We start from the raw sequence: 15,521 nt of genomic DNA, 5'->3' as shown, positions 1-15,521 counted from the left end.
ATTTAGATAAATATTGAAACTGTGTCATCTACTTTAATGCTCTTTATTTTTTTAAGAAATCATCACAATACTTTACATGAGTTTAATTATGTAACCATTTCATTTCTGTCAAAAAGGAAAAACATAAACAAAACCCCACAACAGAAGTATTTCAGATATTGTGACCTCAAACATTTAGAAAAAAAACTTTTGACAAGCAGTTCATGCTGGAGTTTTATGGAACTGATCTCTCCAGAAATAAAACTGAATTGTCTCCTGAATTACATTCTAAAGCCTCTCAGTCTTTCTGATATCTACACATTACAAACATTTGTTTTAAGATGACATAGGAGTCATCTATATCTATAAATACTGTATATATATCTGCTATACTCAAAAAAACTTCCTTTTCTCTATTTGAAGAGAATTAGAACCTGTGATTGATGAATGAAACACTGACCAGGTCAGTGTCAGCAGTGCAACATGTTTTCTACTAATAATGCAACAGTCAGACATTTCTACTTAAAAGGATACAAATAGGTGTAAACATTTGTATCCAGAATCATTTTGCTGATGAAGCTAAAGAACTACAAAGTCATAAGAGAAAGAAAGACAACATTTCCAAGGCTTGCAGTCTGACAGACATCTATGTGAAACTGCTCCAGAACTGTTGGTGCACATCAGCTGGGAGCTCCAGTCAGGCTGGATGAGGTCCAACTTCAGTTTGGAGAACATTTCTTACAACATGAAGACCTGACTGTGAGGTTTCAGCCACACACTGAGCATTCAGCGGCAGGATTCATCTCATTGCAAGCTGCGACGTTTTCTCAGCTGGTCTCTACAGCAGGTCTGCACTTTGATGTCTAAGAGGTTTTGTTCTGGTTTCATTCATGTTGTCTGACCTAATTATTTTCAACTGATACACATGAGAAGTTAGGAAAAAACATTTGAATTATTGAACATCAGCTGCAATCTGAATTTCTGACCTGAGACTGCAAATTTTGAGCATGAATTTCCTTTCAACTATTTTAACTAATTATTCTACGGATTTTGTGATTATGGACTCAAATATCTGTTCTGCCTACCGCTGCTTTCACATTTTTATTAACACTTAAAATTTTATTTGACAAGCAAGTAGGTCTAACAAAAACATTTCTTAAAAAAAATAAAATAAAATAAAACAATCAGACGGCCAGCAGACAGCTGGGTTTTATAGTGTTAAAGGAATTGGTGTAAAATGATCAAAAGCTGATTTTATCCACTTTTGAAATTCTTTGGACTTCTGCCGGTTCTCTAACGTCTGCAGACTATGTTCTACTCCTGTAGGGTGCTCTTGGATATGATGTGCAGTCCTTCCTCCTTCAGCCGAGTCAACGCCGGCCCATAGATGTCACTGGTCATTGGGACCAGCAGACCTTTTGTACTGATTTCCCCTACAGAGAGAAAAAAAGTGTTTGGTTCTGTCGTATCAGTCGTGTTAGAAAAACTAACAGCAGCAGCAGCAGCAGCAGTCGTTTCTGGCTAATGAAAACATTTTCATTCCCTTCACAGACAGCTTTGCTTAGTGTCACTACTGATGTAACATTAGTTACTGATGTAGCACTAGTTTATAATTTGAACTTAGCTACAATCTTAACAATAGCTTGTTTGTTAACGTTAAGCCACTCCATTCTTAATTTAATTTTTGTTAACTTCTAAACTTAAATTAGGATTTTATTAGGTAAATTGTTCATGTTGCCATGTTAGTTTACATTACTTAGCTTATATGATTAAGCAATCAAACTGCAAATGCTATCTTATATGCTATTGTAAGCTGGTAAACATATGTGTTGGTTAACATTAACTTGCATTATGCTAATTCAACTTACACAAAAATTTCAAATGGTGGAATCAGTCCATGATCGTTTAATGCCCAACTTTTAAATTGTAATGTCTCTGCTATCTTGATTGGTAGATTGTGTTTGTAGGCCATTCTTTGATGGTAGCAGCATTAGCAGTAGCTCTGTTGCTTCAGTTATTTTTGCAGACTTTTATTTATAATTTTATTGTGCTGAGGCATTGCATGTTTGAAGAATTATTCCCCCTGGTTCTGGATGCTGTGCAGCTGGAAGGAATTTTGCTCTTCTTTTTTTATTTTAGGCTGTTATGATGTGTAACCGTGGCAACAAGGTATGGGAGCAGCCAATTAGCTTCTCAAAAGCTCAAACAGGTACTTAAGCTACATCACAAATCTCAGAGGAGTTGAAACAGAAACTTCATGGATACAAAACAGGATCGGAGAGAGGAGGAAGTTAAAACCAGCACTTCATCATTACTATACTATACTATAATAATATACTATAATAGTATTATACTATAATAATCCTTACTCCAACATCTCTGCCAGGTTTTCTAACATTCAGCCTGATAGCAATTTAAAGAGGAACAGCAAAAGAAAATGAGGATTAGCAGAGCAAGCCAATCACAGGTTGTTACAATCAAGGCATTTTGCTGTGAATATTGTCTTTGCTGTCTGTCATAGAGCAAAAATCTGCAGTCAGAGGTCTCTTCAAATTTGTTGCAAGACTGACTACTACTAGAAAACCTCCCTGGCCATAGCATCAGCATCTACAATGACTCTTTCACGATAGTTTGATGATTTCAGGTACAACAACATTTTTAATTTCCGTTTGGGATAAAGGATTAATGACTGAACTGAATTAGACTGCACCAGCCAGAAATGAGTTCTGACCTGATTGAAATTTTATAAGTCTTTTTAACTGAGAAGAATGGAGAGACAATGGTAGATTGACTAAGAGTCACAGAATCAGTACATTAAAGGAAAAAGGGTAAAACTGAAAAAAGTGGGGATCTGGTCAGATTATGATTCATACACTACAATTACCTTATTGTTTTTGAAGCCTCATCATTTCTAACAGCTAGAAAATCTTTGTTTGGAGCGTCTGTATTACTAATGTGATAACTTACAGAGAGGCATCACTAACCATCGAGAACCATGCGGGCAGCAATGGCTGCTGGGTATCCTACAGTCTTGGCCATGGCAGAGAAACCGTTTGGTTCCCCATAGACCACCAGGCTGATCTGTCGCATCTCCAGCTCTCCAGTTGGATGTCGAATTCCCACGTCGTTCCTCATGATTATCAAGTCCCGCTCACCTTTAGCTGGATCCAGAAGAGAAGAATCAGTTTCATGCCTGACTGTGTTCCTCTGGTCAACACCAGCGGTCACCCCACTCACCAAAAGAGAGCTTGGCTTCCAGGTGCTTTGCGAGTGCAGCCAGAATGGTGTCAGCATGAGGCACAGCGTCGTCGCTCAGCATCCCCAGCCTGCAGCCACACACAGACAGCTTGGATTCCTCCTCATCTTACTTTCACTTTACACTAAAGTGTAAATATCTGCTGCACTGCTGCTGGGGCCACTCATCCTTGGACTGAGGTACAAGGATGTGCAGTTGATTTTTCTAGCTTCTTTGCTGTTGAATTAAATAAATGGACTCATTGAATTTAAGCTGTTGGTCATTGAGTTGTCCCCCCTGACCTCAGTGCCTGCATGGCCCTCATCTCTTCATCCCTGGCAGCAGGCGACCTTGGCTTGGAGAAGGTTGTATAGCTACACCACTTCAGGTGTAGCTATACAGAACAGGGGCCTCAAAGTGTGCTCCCATGTTGCTAAGCAGAGAAGCCACAGTAAGAGCAGCTTGATGTGCAGCATCTGCTCCCAGCCAGATCAGTCACAGCTCAGCAGAGGCTTGTGTCACTTTCATGCCAGAACATTGTTCTTAATGCAACAGATACATTGCATGAAGAATGTATCTGAGGTAAGACATTGCATTGTCTTAACTCGGTGAGTAATTTTAAATAATTCATATTGACCAAGGTATTGATAATTGTGATTCCAATGTTTTTCATAACTGTATGCATATCTGTATAAACTGAAGATAAGCCATAATCAAGTCAAAATAATGTAACAAAATTCTTATTAATATTCATTAGAACTTTCTACAGCATTATCAACGATCTCGCTCCATTCCCGCCTGCGTCCACTAGGTAACACATTTGGTGAATCTTCCAAATCACCTTCAGTTCATGTCACTAACGGTCATTACAGTGGACACATGTCAAGTCCTATAAGTTTGGCAAAAATCTGACAAGAATTCAGAATGATGTTGCCTCTGTCATCAGACAGGTTTAAATCTGTATGAATCAAAAAGTAAAAAAAAGACATCCAGGAGCAAAACAGCCAACTTTATGTTCAAAGGGGGCGGGGCTAAGGTGATGTCCCTAATTGACCATGGGAATATTAAAACTGATGATCTGTTATGACACACCAAGAGTTTCATGCATCAAACCTTGATGTTTTATGGCAAATAGCAAGATTGTGAGGTTTGGCCACACCCACATGCTTTGATGCAGCAAAAAGCTTTTGATAACTTTCGATCTTCAATGCCTTAAGACTGGGCTAAAAAAATTTGAAGCCAGCATGTCAAAAGCCGTAGAAGGATTTCACTCAGACACAATGTCTGTAAGACAGACAAAATGGTGGCTTTGATCCAAAATGGTTGACACCCTGTGGGGTTTAGCCCATGGGTCCAAAAACGTTTTTGTATATTCTGAGGTTCAACATTTTCAAAAGCTCACTGTTTTGATACGTTTTTAAGCCCCCATATGAGCAAACTGACCAAGTTTGAAACCAATAGATTAAAGTCTCTAGAATTTTGTTCAAAAGCCCAGACTATAAATAGCCAAAATGGGGTAAAAATTAGAACTTAAATCCAAGATTATTGACTTCCTGTTTGGTGTAGAGGATAGATCTTGTCCTTATCATAAAGTGAGGTCAATGCGAAGAGTGTTTTGAAAAGTTGCTGGGGGCTGCTGTTGAGTAGGTTTTGGTGCTACTTTCATGAAAACCTTAAAATATGTAAATTTGTGAAAAGTTTCATGATTTTAAATATGTTTAGGTCTCCAAGCAGTCCATTTATTTTCTCATAAAATGATAAACATTTCAGTTACAATAGGCTTTTGTAGTGCTTTAGCTTGTAAGGCCTAATTAAAAGCCCAAATATATGACATTCATATCGGTGATGAAGTTCTGAACCGAATGGAGCATTAGCTTCACTCGTTTCCATGTAAAGCAACATTCTATCTCATGTAGGTTAGGTCATGTTTTCTGGGTGGTCAACTGGACTGGCCTGTTCTGGTCAGTGAGTGTGTGTGGAACTGCTATGTTGGTGTCGCACCATCTCAAGGTGTCCATTCTGAACTGATCCTCTCCAACCTGCTTATAGACTGCTCCCTCAAAAGCTTCTGGGGACATGGAGGAGGGCAAGCCCATCTGATGACAGAGGAGTTCTTTCTGCACACAAGAAAGGAAATGAACAAGCAGTAAAATGTTTTTTATTTATTTATTTTCTTCAGCACCTGAACAATTTTAAACCTATAGTACACTTAATTTTCTATCTGTGGTGGAGTTTGTCTCTGTGCTCCTCTTCAGTTCATCAATGGTCTCTTAACTCTTTTTACCCAGCCTCCATGCCTACATTTCTAAGTGTGCTAATTTATTTTACCTCTTTCATTTTTCATCTCATCTCAAAAGAAAAGATTCAGGAGTGTTTTCAGGCAGATTAGTGGCAGGATGAAAAATCTATCAACCACTTGATGGCTGGTAAACATCCTGAAAAGATTGAACTCTCACAAGCATAAAAGCTAACACTATTTGCCTTTAAGTCATGAGTATGAGAAGCCTCTGTTCACTGCAGCCTTGATACTGATAAACAAGTGTTGGCAGCAGTAGACTTCTGTCATTTGATGAGATAGAAAACATTAATTAAACTAAAACGGAGCACAGATCAGAGGACTGCTTTTGAACCATTTGCTGCAGCAATTCATACCCAGGAGATGGTAGACGTAGGGTGCTGGAGGACAGGATTGGGCTCAGTATTGATCAGTCCCAGCTTAACAAAGCCACCCATGGCATTGGAGAAGCCCTGTGGAACACAACAGGAACTTGATGAGAGACAAACACTGACAGGAGGCAAAGACAACCAGAGGACCATCTCCATCAGCACCAAACCTGCAGGCTGCTTTTAGGAATTTTATGAGTATAAGGCCTAATATAGGACATTATTCACCTGTTAAACACAGACAGGAAATGCCAAGAAAGAAACTAAGGAGTACTTACCAAAAACAAAATGTGTTGATAAAACACCATTTACATCCTAATGTAAATTTCTCTTCATATTTATACAAAGGTCATCCTGAAGTTCACCAACAGCTGAAACCAGAAGTTTATATACAGACATTATAGTGGATTTAAATAGTTTATAATAGTCTTTGATTTTACGTCCCTACAGTACAGACAGGCTCATCTGCTCAATTACAGGCAGGCATGGCCGGAATGGGATGTCCAGCTGTCATAACTATGAGGCAACTTCTGGGTCCAAGCAGAGACGCATGGAGGTGGCAGCATCATGCTGCGGGGCTGTTTTGCTGCAGGAGAAACTGGTGCACTTCAAAAAATAGATGGAATCATGAGAAAAGAACCGACTCAGTTCCACTGGTTCTGTCCTCAGACCTCATCCTGAGTGACATTCTGCTCTGGGACCGTCAGTCGTCTTTGGTTATGGTTAACAATCAAAGCCACAGATGTAGAGTCAGTTGTGTTTCTGTTGGTTTAGTTTTTAAAGTGTGTCATAATGAAATAACTCATGCACTAACTCATAACAGCATGTGACATGATTTATTTTCTGATATTTTAAAACTTAATTTTTAAACTTAAAGCTTCATATGAAAAAATCTCATGCTAAGAAAACCCATCACTACCATGTTTCATTTAACAGAAGGAAATGTTTAAAGATGCAGAATTTTTCAGCATTGTATAAATCAAACATAACTTAACAAATTTGACTGTGGATTTAACACCTTGAAATTGTCCTCAGTCTCTTTAAGAAGCTTCTGGGCTTTCTGACACTCCACCTTCAGCACATGATCACAACAATGTTTCTCTGTTCAGTCGCCAACAACATTTTTACCAGTGTTGTACTGAAAAGTAGCTAATATGATTAGCTCAGCAGAAACGCAGTTCCACCCGGTGTTTGCCAATTGCTGCTGCTGCAGGTCTGAAGGGGCTGAGTGGGGGAGTCATGGTTGGGGGCTGCTCGACTGGAGACTGCAGCTCCAACAAGGAGCTGCATGGAAAAAGTAACTCTCCGTGTGAGCAAGCATTTAGGCTTGCACAGACAGATGGTTACCATGGTGATTAACGTACTTCTCAAACATGCGTGAAAGAATCAAAACAACATCAAAACTTCAGACTGATAATCTGCGTGCTCTCAAATTATGGCAGAGAAATTTCACCAGTGTAGCCACTGTACCTTGAAGCGCAGGGTTCCCCTGATGAGTGTGTGTGCCGTCTGGATGCCGTACGCCTCGGCGTACTTGGTGCTGTCGCGGTTGGGAAATCCCTCCAGGCTGAAACCTGGGAAGAAATCCATCGCTGTGGCCGAATCCATCAGAGTCCCACCTGGAGGGATGCTCACCACCTTGAACATATGAGTCTCATCAGACTTCTCCTTTAGACAAACTGCAGCGCCAGGAACAGATTCTGCTGAGAAAAGCTTAAATGCTGTTAATGTCCCTCTGAGGCTTCCATACCTCGCCATCTCTGAGAAAGACAGCTGGGCTTATTGTGTTCAGGAGGACACCGTAAGGACTCCAGCTGAACTTGTAGCGAAGAGGATTGTCTGAACACTCCGGAGCAGGAAGCCCACCGCAGAAGGAGCTGTAGGACTCCACCTAGACAGCAGTGATTCATATGAGGCTGTCAGAGCCTGTAGCCTGTAGCCCATATAGGTGGAATGTTTCCCTCTCTCTCAGTGTGCGAGCTGACTCACAGTGCAGCCATCAGCCTTGGCCTGGTCGATACACTCCTTGGCCAGCATGTGATCGATGCCTGGATCCAGTCCCATCTCGTTCACAATGGTGATGCCTGCTTCCTCCACACTCACACACACATACATACAGGGAGACTCTTAAACCTGTAGGTTTTGAACTGGTTTCTTTCTATTACATATGTCTTTTACTTTAAATCTAACACAATAACAATATCTAAAATATTTAAAATGTTTGTTTTTCCAGCACACTGGTTTTCAAGGCCAACCAGTTGGTTTAGCGGCAGCTTTTTCTTCTCGTTTCTACCCACTCTAGAAACGCTCTCAGGTCAGTTCACACCAGCAGCTGTTTTGGGTCACTATGATAAAAAGGTTGATGATGGCGAGGTCAACATTCAGAGGGGGATGCTTGGACCAAAATCTCCATCTTGAATGATAATACAGAGGATTTTCCAACAGTTGTTGGAAACTCACTGTTCCTCAGTGAGTTTATCAGTTTAGCTAAGATATTGCTATGCTCCATTTTTCTTATTTACTTTTTCTGTTCATCAGTTAGTGTCATTTGTTGATAGTTGTGAATGCTGCTGTGGTTTATATGATGCTTATGTTGCTCTGGTTAGCGTAATACAAATCCTGTTCTGGATAAATGTTGCTATGATTTCTTTTTTGATTGCCAATATTGATGGTGCTTTTATTGCCTTCTTTAAGTTTCTGCTGCTGTTGTAATGTTAATGTTTGATACGATGTTTGCTGGGTCAGATGGCCGTTCTGATGCAGTGCTGAAGTTCTAATTGCTAACTCAGATCTCTGAACACTAACATCTGCAAAACTTTACAGATTGTCAGATAAATTCAGGGATTTGTTTGGTGTTGTGGCTCCAGTAGAACCTGGATAAATCCTTCTGGGTTAATTTTATGTTTGTAGCCAAGACTATTTCCTCCAATATCTGTGTGTTTTAGTTCTTTTAGGTAGGAAGGCCTGTGTTGCCTGGTGTCAGTTGATTCTTAACTGACAGATGCATCAGAATTGAACCTGTTTGTTCCAAGTTCAATTTGTAGACAACCATACATAAGTCAGATTTTTTTTAGTGTGTAGTTTGATTCAGAGTTAGCTGTTGACACTCGTGACAACAGCTGAAATATAGAAACAGTAATAATGCTGTTCATATTTTTGGAAGTTGCTGAAGAGACCTTTTACTTTTAGCTAATTTTGCCCTTTATAATATTTTCCTGTATGAACAATGTTTTATTACAGTAGACTGTAATGATTTTCTGACAGTTCATGTGAATGCTTATGTTGGACTAGGAAGGGACATCTAGTGGCACATGAGTCCCACTAAGATGTTCTTCGCCAGCTGCCACTGGTAAAAACCAAAGCATTTTAAATCAAGTGAGATAAAGACATCTTTGGGTTATCACAGATTTTAGTCTTCATGATTAATAGCAGCAACACAGCAGCCATTATGAAAATTTATGGTCAATAAATAGACCTGCAACTACAAACTTCTGACACTAAAACTTAATTAATAGGTTATTTATTTTCTATTTTAAGTAGTTGTAAAATAAGGTGGTGAAATCTTGGGAAAGTGATTTAAATCTCAACATGATTCTTGTTGGTCACCTGCTCTGCAGTTCCTTCATAGCAGGACTCAGGTAGCTGGCAGTCACCATGTTCACCTTCCTCCTTATGCAGTGTTTGGCAATGATGGGATGGAAAGAGTAAGGCAGCATGCTGGGAAACAGATGGAAAGTTTAGAAGCATTAATTTCACAGAGTTTATTACCTTAGTCTGCCAGTGTGGGAATACTTCACAAGTTGAAAATAATTGTACATATAAGAATATAGCCGCAAAAGAAGGAAAACTGATGACAGGGTGCAAAGTGAATAGAAAAGCAGCTGATACCTGATGACCAGGTCATGATCTGTGACCAGAGAGTCCAGGTGTCCCTCCTGACTGCTGGCATCCAGCATGATGGGGATGGTGTTGGGATACCTGGCTGCCAGCTCCTCAGCCTGTTTCAGAAGCACAGACGCTGAATGGAAAAGAGAGCAGAGAAAACATCTTCAACATGCTGACTTACTGGACTGGTTACCTTTGTGTAATATCAGATTACCATTTTTCATATCGTCTACATTTAACACCTTTTATACTGAATAAGATGGATTGCCAGTCCTCTCCCTTATGCAATAAATGTGGAAGAGAGGTTGGAACTTATTACCATTATTTCTGGCAATGTAAACTGATCAAAAGACTCTGGGGTGCAACTTCTAAAGAGCTGAGTGACGTGTTTTGTGTCAATATCAGCTGTGACCCATGATTGTTTCTTCTTGGCCTCCAGTCAAAATTAGTCACTCTAACAAAATCACACTTCAAATTTTGTGACAAATTATTGATTTTGGCTAGAAAATACATTTTGATCAACTGGATTAAGAATAAACCACCAACTGCCACAGAGTGGTAAAGATAATTATTCAGGGTCCTCCCTCATGAAAGAATTAATGCAGTTCTTAGGAGTAATGAGAAACATTTCATTGATATGTGGTCTCCTGTGCTTAGCTGTTTACCTAAAGAGCTGACCCAACTTGTGATGAGAGGTCAGAATTCTATAAAGTGGAAAGTCTCACAAGGTCTTAACTAAAGAATATCCTCCTTTTGTCCTCCTTTGTTTATCCTCCTATGAATCTTTCTTTTTATTTTCTTTTATCACCACAGCAGCTAGCTATGATTGTGTTGTCGTCAAGTTTTAAATCTGTTTGTAAATGTTTGGTGACCATAGAAGACATAATTTGACATTAAGTTTTTTTTTTTTTTGGTTTTGTTTCTGTTTCTCTTCCTTATAATCTTCTCATGTAATGTAATAGGCAGTACAGTGTACAATTCTCTGTTCTTTTCTCTAATTGTGAAAACACAATACTAATAAAAATGTGTTTTAAAAAAAAGATTACAGTTTTTCCATCATGGAATGTCGGAAATAGAGAAACAGTAATAATGCTGGTGTTTCAGCGTTAAAAATACACTGACAAAACATCAACTACGCGGTGCTGTTCTGGTTGGGATGTCGTTCAGCCCACATGGTGATGGGATGAGAGCTGCTCCAACCAGAACAGATCCCAGGGGGCAGAAACGTTGGAGATGCGTTACAGGCAGTTACTGGAGCAACAGTCAACAGAGTGAGTGAAAATCAGCAGTTCTGACCAGATCCAGAGTTCCAGTGAGAAGACACCAGTACTCACCAACAGTCACCTGGGTCCTCTCATCCCGGGTCAGATACTCCACCACAGGCCCGGAGACGTAACCCGAGCCAAGCAGCAGAACTCTCTTCATACCAGTTTTCTTCAGGATCTGAGCCTTTTCCCTAAACACACATACATACACACCCACGCGCACACAATAAGTTCTTCCAGTGTGTTTCTTTAACAAGTGCACTTGTCATATTTTTGATTCATTGTTATTTCAAACTAAACAATAATGTGTTATCAAATGTATTAGTGATTTGTTCACTTATTATAATTTATTTATTGAATGCATTTGATTATCATCATGGCAATTTCAGATTAACAGCCCAGTTTCTTAGATATCATCTGTTTTAGTCCAAACTGAAAGGCTAAATGTTAAATCCATTTACAGAGCTGTTAAAAACTGCAAATAAGTTGGAGCACAAGCATAAGAAAATACAGATCAACTTTCTATTTCTGGTTGTACAATGTCTTCTCCATCTTGTAAAAACATCTAAATAATTCACACACTGGAGGTTGTGCAGGATCATAAGTATACACACCCTCCTAATATGTCAGGTTTTGGCAATGCATAAAATGAGACATGACATCAATTTCCAACATTTTCCACCAACAATGTGACATTTCCATCCATCAGATATTTTGACAAAGTAAATGGAAAAAAGTATTCACTCGTCTGTATTCACTCACATAAACAATACAGTGACATCTCATTCTTAATTCTACAGGATCTTTAAATGTTTAAAGGGCTTTGAAATGGTCTCAGTTTTATGGCATTTTAACACTGTCACAGTAATCTGTGACAGTGTGTGTATGGGGTTCTCCTTCAGGACCCGTTACCTCTGAGACTCGATTTCAAGACAGACAGCTGGGTAATTCAGATCATACTTTCCCAGGTATGATATCCTGGAAACTCCCAGTACATATATTCATCTGGATGTACCTTTCTGAGCAGAAACCAACAACATTTCAGATTCCAAAGTGAATGTTCTACCCTCACTCCGAAAACAAGCAGCAAGAATGATTTCAAAATGAGTTAAAAGAGAACAGAAGGATTCTTTCTTATCCCACAGTGGGAACCAGCAGCAAGTTAAGCATAAATGGGCACATACACTTATCTTTAGATGGGTAATTCAGCTAAAGAATGACCTTGACTCAAAGTAGGGAATATAAAAATAAATATATAAGATAAAAAAAATATAACTGTGTCGTTATAAAATTAGCATAATAAAAGAAAATAGCAAAATAGAAATGTGAGCAACAGAGAAGGGTAATTTCAAGAAAAACTGCACTAGATGTTCATCCATGTTTGTGTATAAAAATCAACAATTACAAATGAAACTGTGTAACAACATGTGTGTTCTAATACCAGCAGGAATGTAAACATTCAGAGTCTGTTAAGAGCAGTGATGGTTCTAGAGTCTATCACCTGTTGGGAGGAAGGATCTGCTTTAACATTCCTTTGTTCACAAAGGATGCAGTCAGAGGTGCTAACCCCTCTGAGCTTGTTTGATCTTTATAGCAGTCTGCAGAAAAATTGCTAAGGAAATTAAACAGTCACCTATTATTAGGGTTTATCTAATAAAATGGCAGCAAATTTGCTTATTTCATAACTTTATAACCAGCGACCTTCTCTCCTATGGTCTGTTTAAAAACTATGATCTCAGATCAGCACAGCCCTCCAGCACCGTCAGGTACAAAGTTGCTGTTTTTGCTGCCATCAAGGAAAACATAGACTACACTTGCTTTGCATTGTCTCCACATGATGACAGTGATACAGTATGATCCTATTAAATATTATATCCTTGATTAATATGGGTTGTTGCTATGTGTAAAACGGTGTTTTAAAATCTTGTTCAATATGCCCCTTCTTAACTTTGAGCCCCAAGGTCTCTGCACGGCCCTAGCCATCTGTTCAACAGAGAGTGGCTACTGTGTGTCACTCTGTTGCAGAAAAACAGACCAACTGCCAAAACCAGAGAGAATGGGGTAAAGACAAACTCACAACAATTAAAGTTGAAATGAAACACAAACAACTACACAATTGTGCAGTTATTGGGAAAACTGTGATAATGTGAAATAGGATAAAAACCTGTTTTGGATATTAAAAATAAAGACATAAACATATTTAATAGGAAAATGGCAATAACCTTTATTCAACAAGCAAACCCATATGCTTCCACACTTTACACACTCTAAACTGCTGCATTAAAGGCTGATTTGAAAATTCTGGATTATCTCCACATCAGGACAACAATAATATGAACATTATAAGATAATCACCCAGAGTGACTTATGGCATTGTCCAAGCCTCTCTTCCTGCCAGGAGTCAGACACGACTCATTACCTCCAGACTAATTGGAAGTGACATCACACACGTGAATGTACAGCAGCATGACTGACTGGAGGTCAGTCAAGCACTCGGCCGCTTAATTAGAATAAGAGAAGATAAACGTTCCCTCGGGAGGTTTATGCATCTTGAGAAGCAGAACTTAATCAAAAGGATTAAGATTTTGCAGGGAGAGCTTGTCTAGAAAATCATACTTGGGGTCAAGTAACAAGAAAGCTGGTCAAGTCTTAGAGGTGGCCTAAATATGAGTGAGGGGCACGTCTTGGTGTCACTGATCACACTGAGGTGTCCCTTTTAGTGCCTGATATCTTTAAGACAACTGGTTGTATGGAAGGCTAACTGACAAAATGAGAAACAAAAATACGTCACTGATCAAAGTAGTTTTTTTAAATGATTTTGCCACTTGCTCCAAACAAGTCGTGCAGCTGCAACATCCACAGGTTAAAAAATAAATAAATAAAAATCATGGTTCTGCATAATTTGTCGATCTTCAGATTATTTTAAAGCCAAACAGAAAAAGAAAAAGCTCTGCTAGACTACCAGCCACTGTTCTAAAAGGCATAAATGTGTGATTATTTTATAGCAGCTCTACTCTGAAAAGAATTTCAATCACTAAATCAGAGAACCTGTCCCAAAGAAGTATCAAAACGCACCTTATGTTTCTCAAGGACTTTGCATTGACCAGACCAAACCCAGCTTGGTCATTCCCCACTTTATCTTTAACAACGTGTGTTCTTTTCTATTCCTTATCTTATCTATTCCTTACTGGACTTTTTTTTCAGAATTGCATCGCGTTGCTGCACTACAGCAGACATGAGCTTCTGGATCTTTGGAGCAACAATTTTGACACTATGATCGCCGATCTCCGACTCATCCCAGAGATCTCCAGAACACCGGAGGCTGCTCACGTCTCCCGGCCGGGTGGAAGTGTACGCAGGCGGCGACAAGAACGTAAACAAATGGGGGGGTAAGCGTGGAGGGGTGCGAGCTAGGCTAAAGCTAACACCACACCGGCTCCCTTTACCCAGCATTTTCCTCGCCAATGTCCGTTCTCTGGCTAATAAAATGGATGAGTTACGACTATCCATCACGAGTGACAGACGGATTATGGACTCAAATGTCATGTTTTTCACCGAAACATGGCTAAACAACAGCTGCCCGGACAATGCTATCCAGCTAAGTGGACGCCACACACACCGAGCCGACAGGACAGCAGATGACTCCGGTAAAACCAGAGGCGGAGGTTTGTGCATTTATATTAACAAAGCTTGGTGCACAGACTCTGCTACTACCGAGAGTCATTGCTCACAGAATGTGGAGTTTTTAATGGTCAAATGCAGACCTTATTACCTCCCAAGGGAATTCACCTCGATCATCCTGACTGCGGTGTACACCCCCCCCCCGGATGCTAATGCCAAGCTAGCCATGAAAGAACTCTATGCGGCTATTAGCAAACACCAAACCAAATACCCCGAGGCTGCTTTTATTGTTGCAGGTGATTTCAATCACTCCAACTTGAAGACAGTTCTTCCCAGATTCCACCAACATGTCTCCTGCCACACCAGAGGAGACAAGACCCTGGACCATGTCTAGTCCAATCTGGCTGGACCCTACAATGTGACACCCCTCCCCAACATCGGACAATCAGACCATCTCTCCCTGTTCCTCACACCCCGGTACTTACCACTCATCCAACGTGTGAAACCTACCGTGAGGACAGTAAAGGTATGGCCAGAGGGCTCAGATGCTGTGCTCCAGGACCGGTTCAGGAATACAGATTGGACTATTTTCCACCATACAGACTTGGATCAGTACGCCTCATCTGTACTGAACCATATTTCCACCACCATAGAACGTGTCACCACCTGCAAACGCATTACCATGTACCCCAACCAGAAACCCTGGATGAACTGAGACGTTCGTCTCCTGCTGAAGGCCCGCAACATCGCCTTCAGGTCAGGGGATGCACAGGCTTACAGTGCAGCCAGGGCTGAGCTGAAGAAGGGAATCAAGAAGGCCAAACACCACTACAAAAGGAAGGTGGAGGATCATTTTTCTAACTCCAACCCCC

The 15,521-nt window shown here is 40.0% G+C and overlaps 1 protein-coding gene across 4 annotated transcripts in view; it reads right to left on the bottom strand.

The window, feature by feature from the left end:
• Positions 1 to 24: 24 nt before the first annotated feature.
• aass (aminoadipate-semialdehyde synthase) overlaps positions 25 to 15,521 on the bottom strand; it is a 32,957-nt gene continuing 17,460 nt past the window's right edge. For 3 of the 4 annotated variants that reach the window (XM_032546272.1, XM_032546280.1, XM_032546289.1), the window contains exons 14-24: positions 11,098 to 11,219; positions 9,767 to 9,896; positions 9,485 to 9,595; positions 7,868 to 7,976; positions 7,629 to 7,769; positions 7,349 to 7,516; positions 5,867 to 5,962; positions 5,216 to 5,331; positions 3,217 to 3,305; positions 2,964 to 3,140; positions 1,294 to 1,412 (exon numbers count right to left, since the gene is read on the bottom strand). In XM_032546272.1, coding sequence (XP_032402163.1) covers positions 1,294 to 1,412; positions 2,964 to 3,140; positions 3,217 to 3,305; positions 5,216 to 5,331; positions 5,867 to 5,962; positions 7,349 to 7,516; positions 7,629 to 7,769; positions 7,868 to 7,976; positions 9,485 to 9,595; positions 9,767 to 9,896; positions 11,098 to 11,219 — 1,378 coding nt within the window. Of the gene's footprint in view, positions 1,413 to 2,963; positions 3,141 to 3,216; positions 3,306 to 5,215; positions 5,332 to 5,866; positions 5,963 to 7,348; positions 7,517 to 7,628; positions 7,770 to 7,867; positions 7,977 to 9,484; positions 9,596 to 9,766; positions 9,897 to 11,097; positions 11,220 to 15,521 lie in introns of all 4 variants that reach the window. The other variant, XM_032546266.1, reaches the window with a different exon arrangement.

This window comes from Xiphophorus hellerii, chromosome 2 (genome assembly GCF_003331165.1).
Source record: "Xiphophorus hellerii strain 12219 chromosome 2, Xiphophorus_hellerii-4.1, whole genome shotgun sequence".
Classification (NCBI taxonomy): Eukaryota; Metazoa; Chordata; class Actinopteri; order Cyprinodontiformes; family Poeciliidae; genus Xiphophorus; species Xiphophorus hellerii.
The sequence above is the reverse complement of the archived record's forward strand: the minus strand, read 5'-3'. Positions and strand labels throughout refer to the sequence as shown.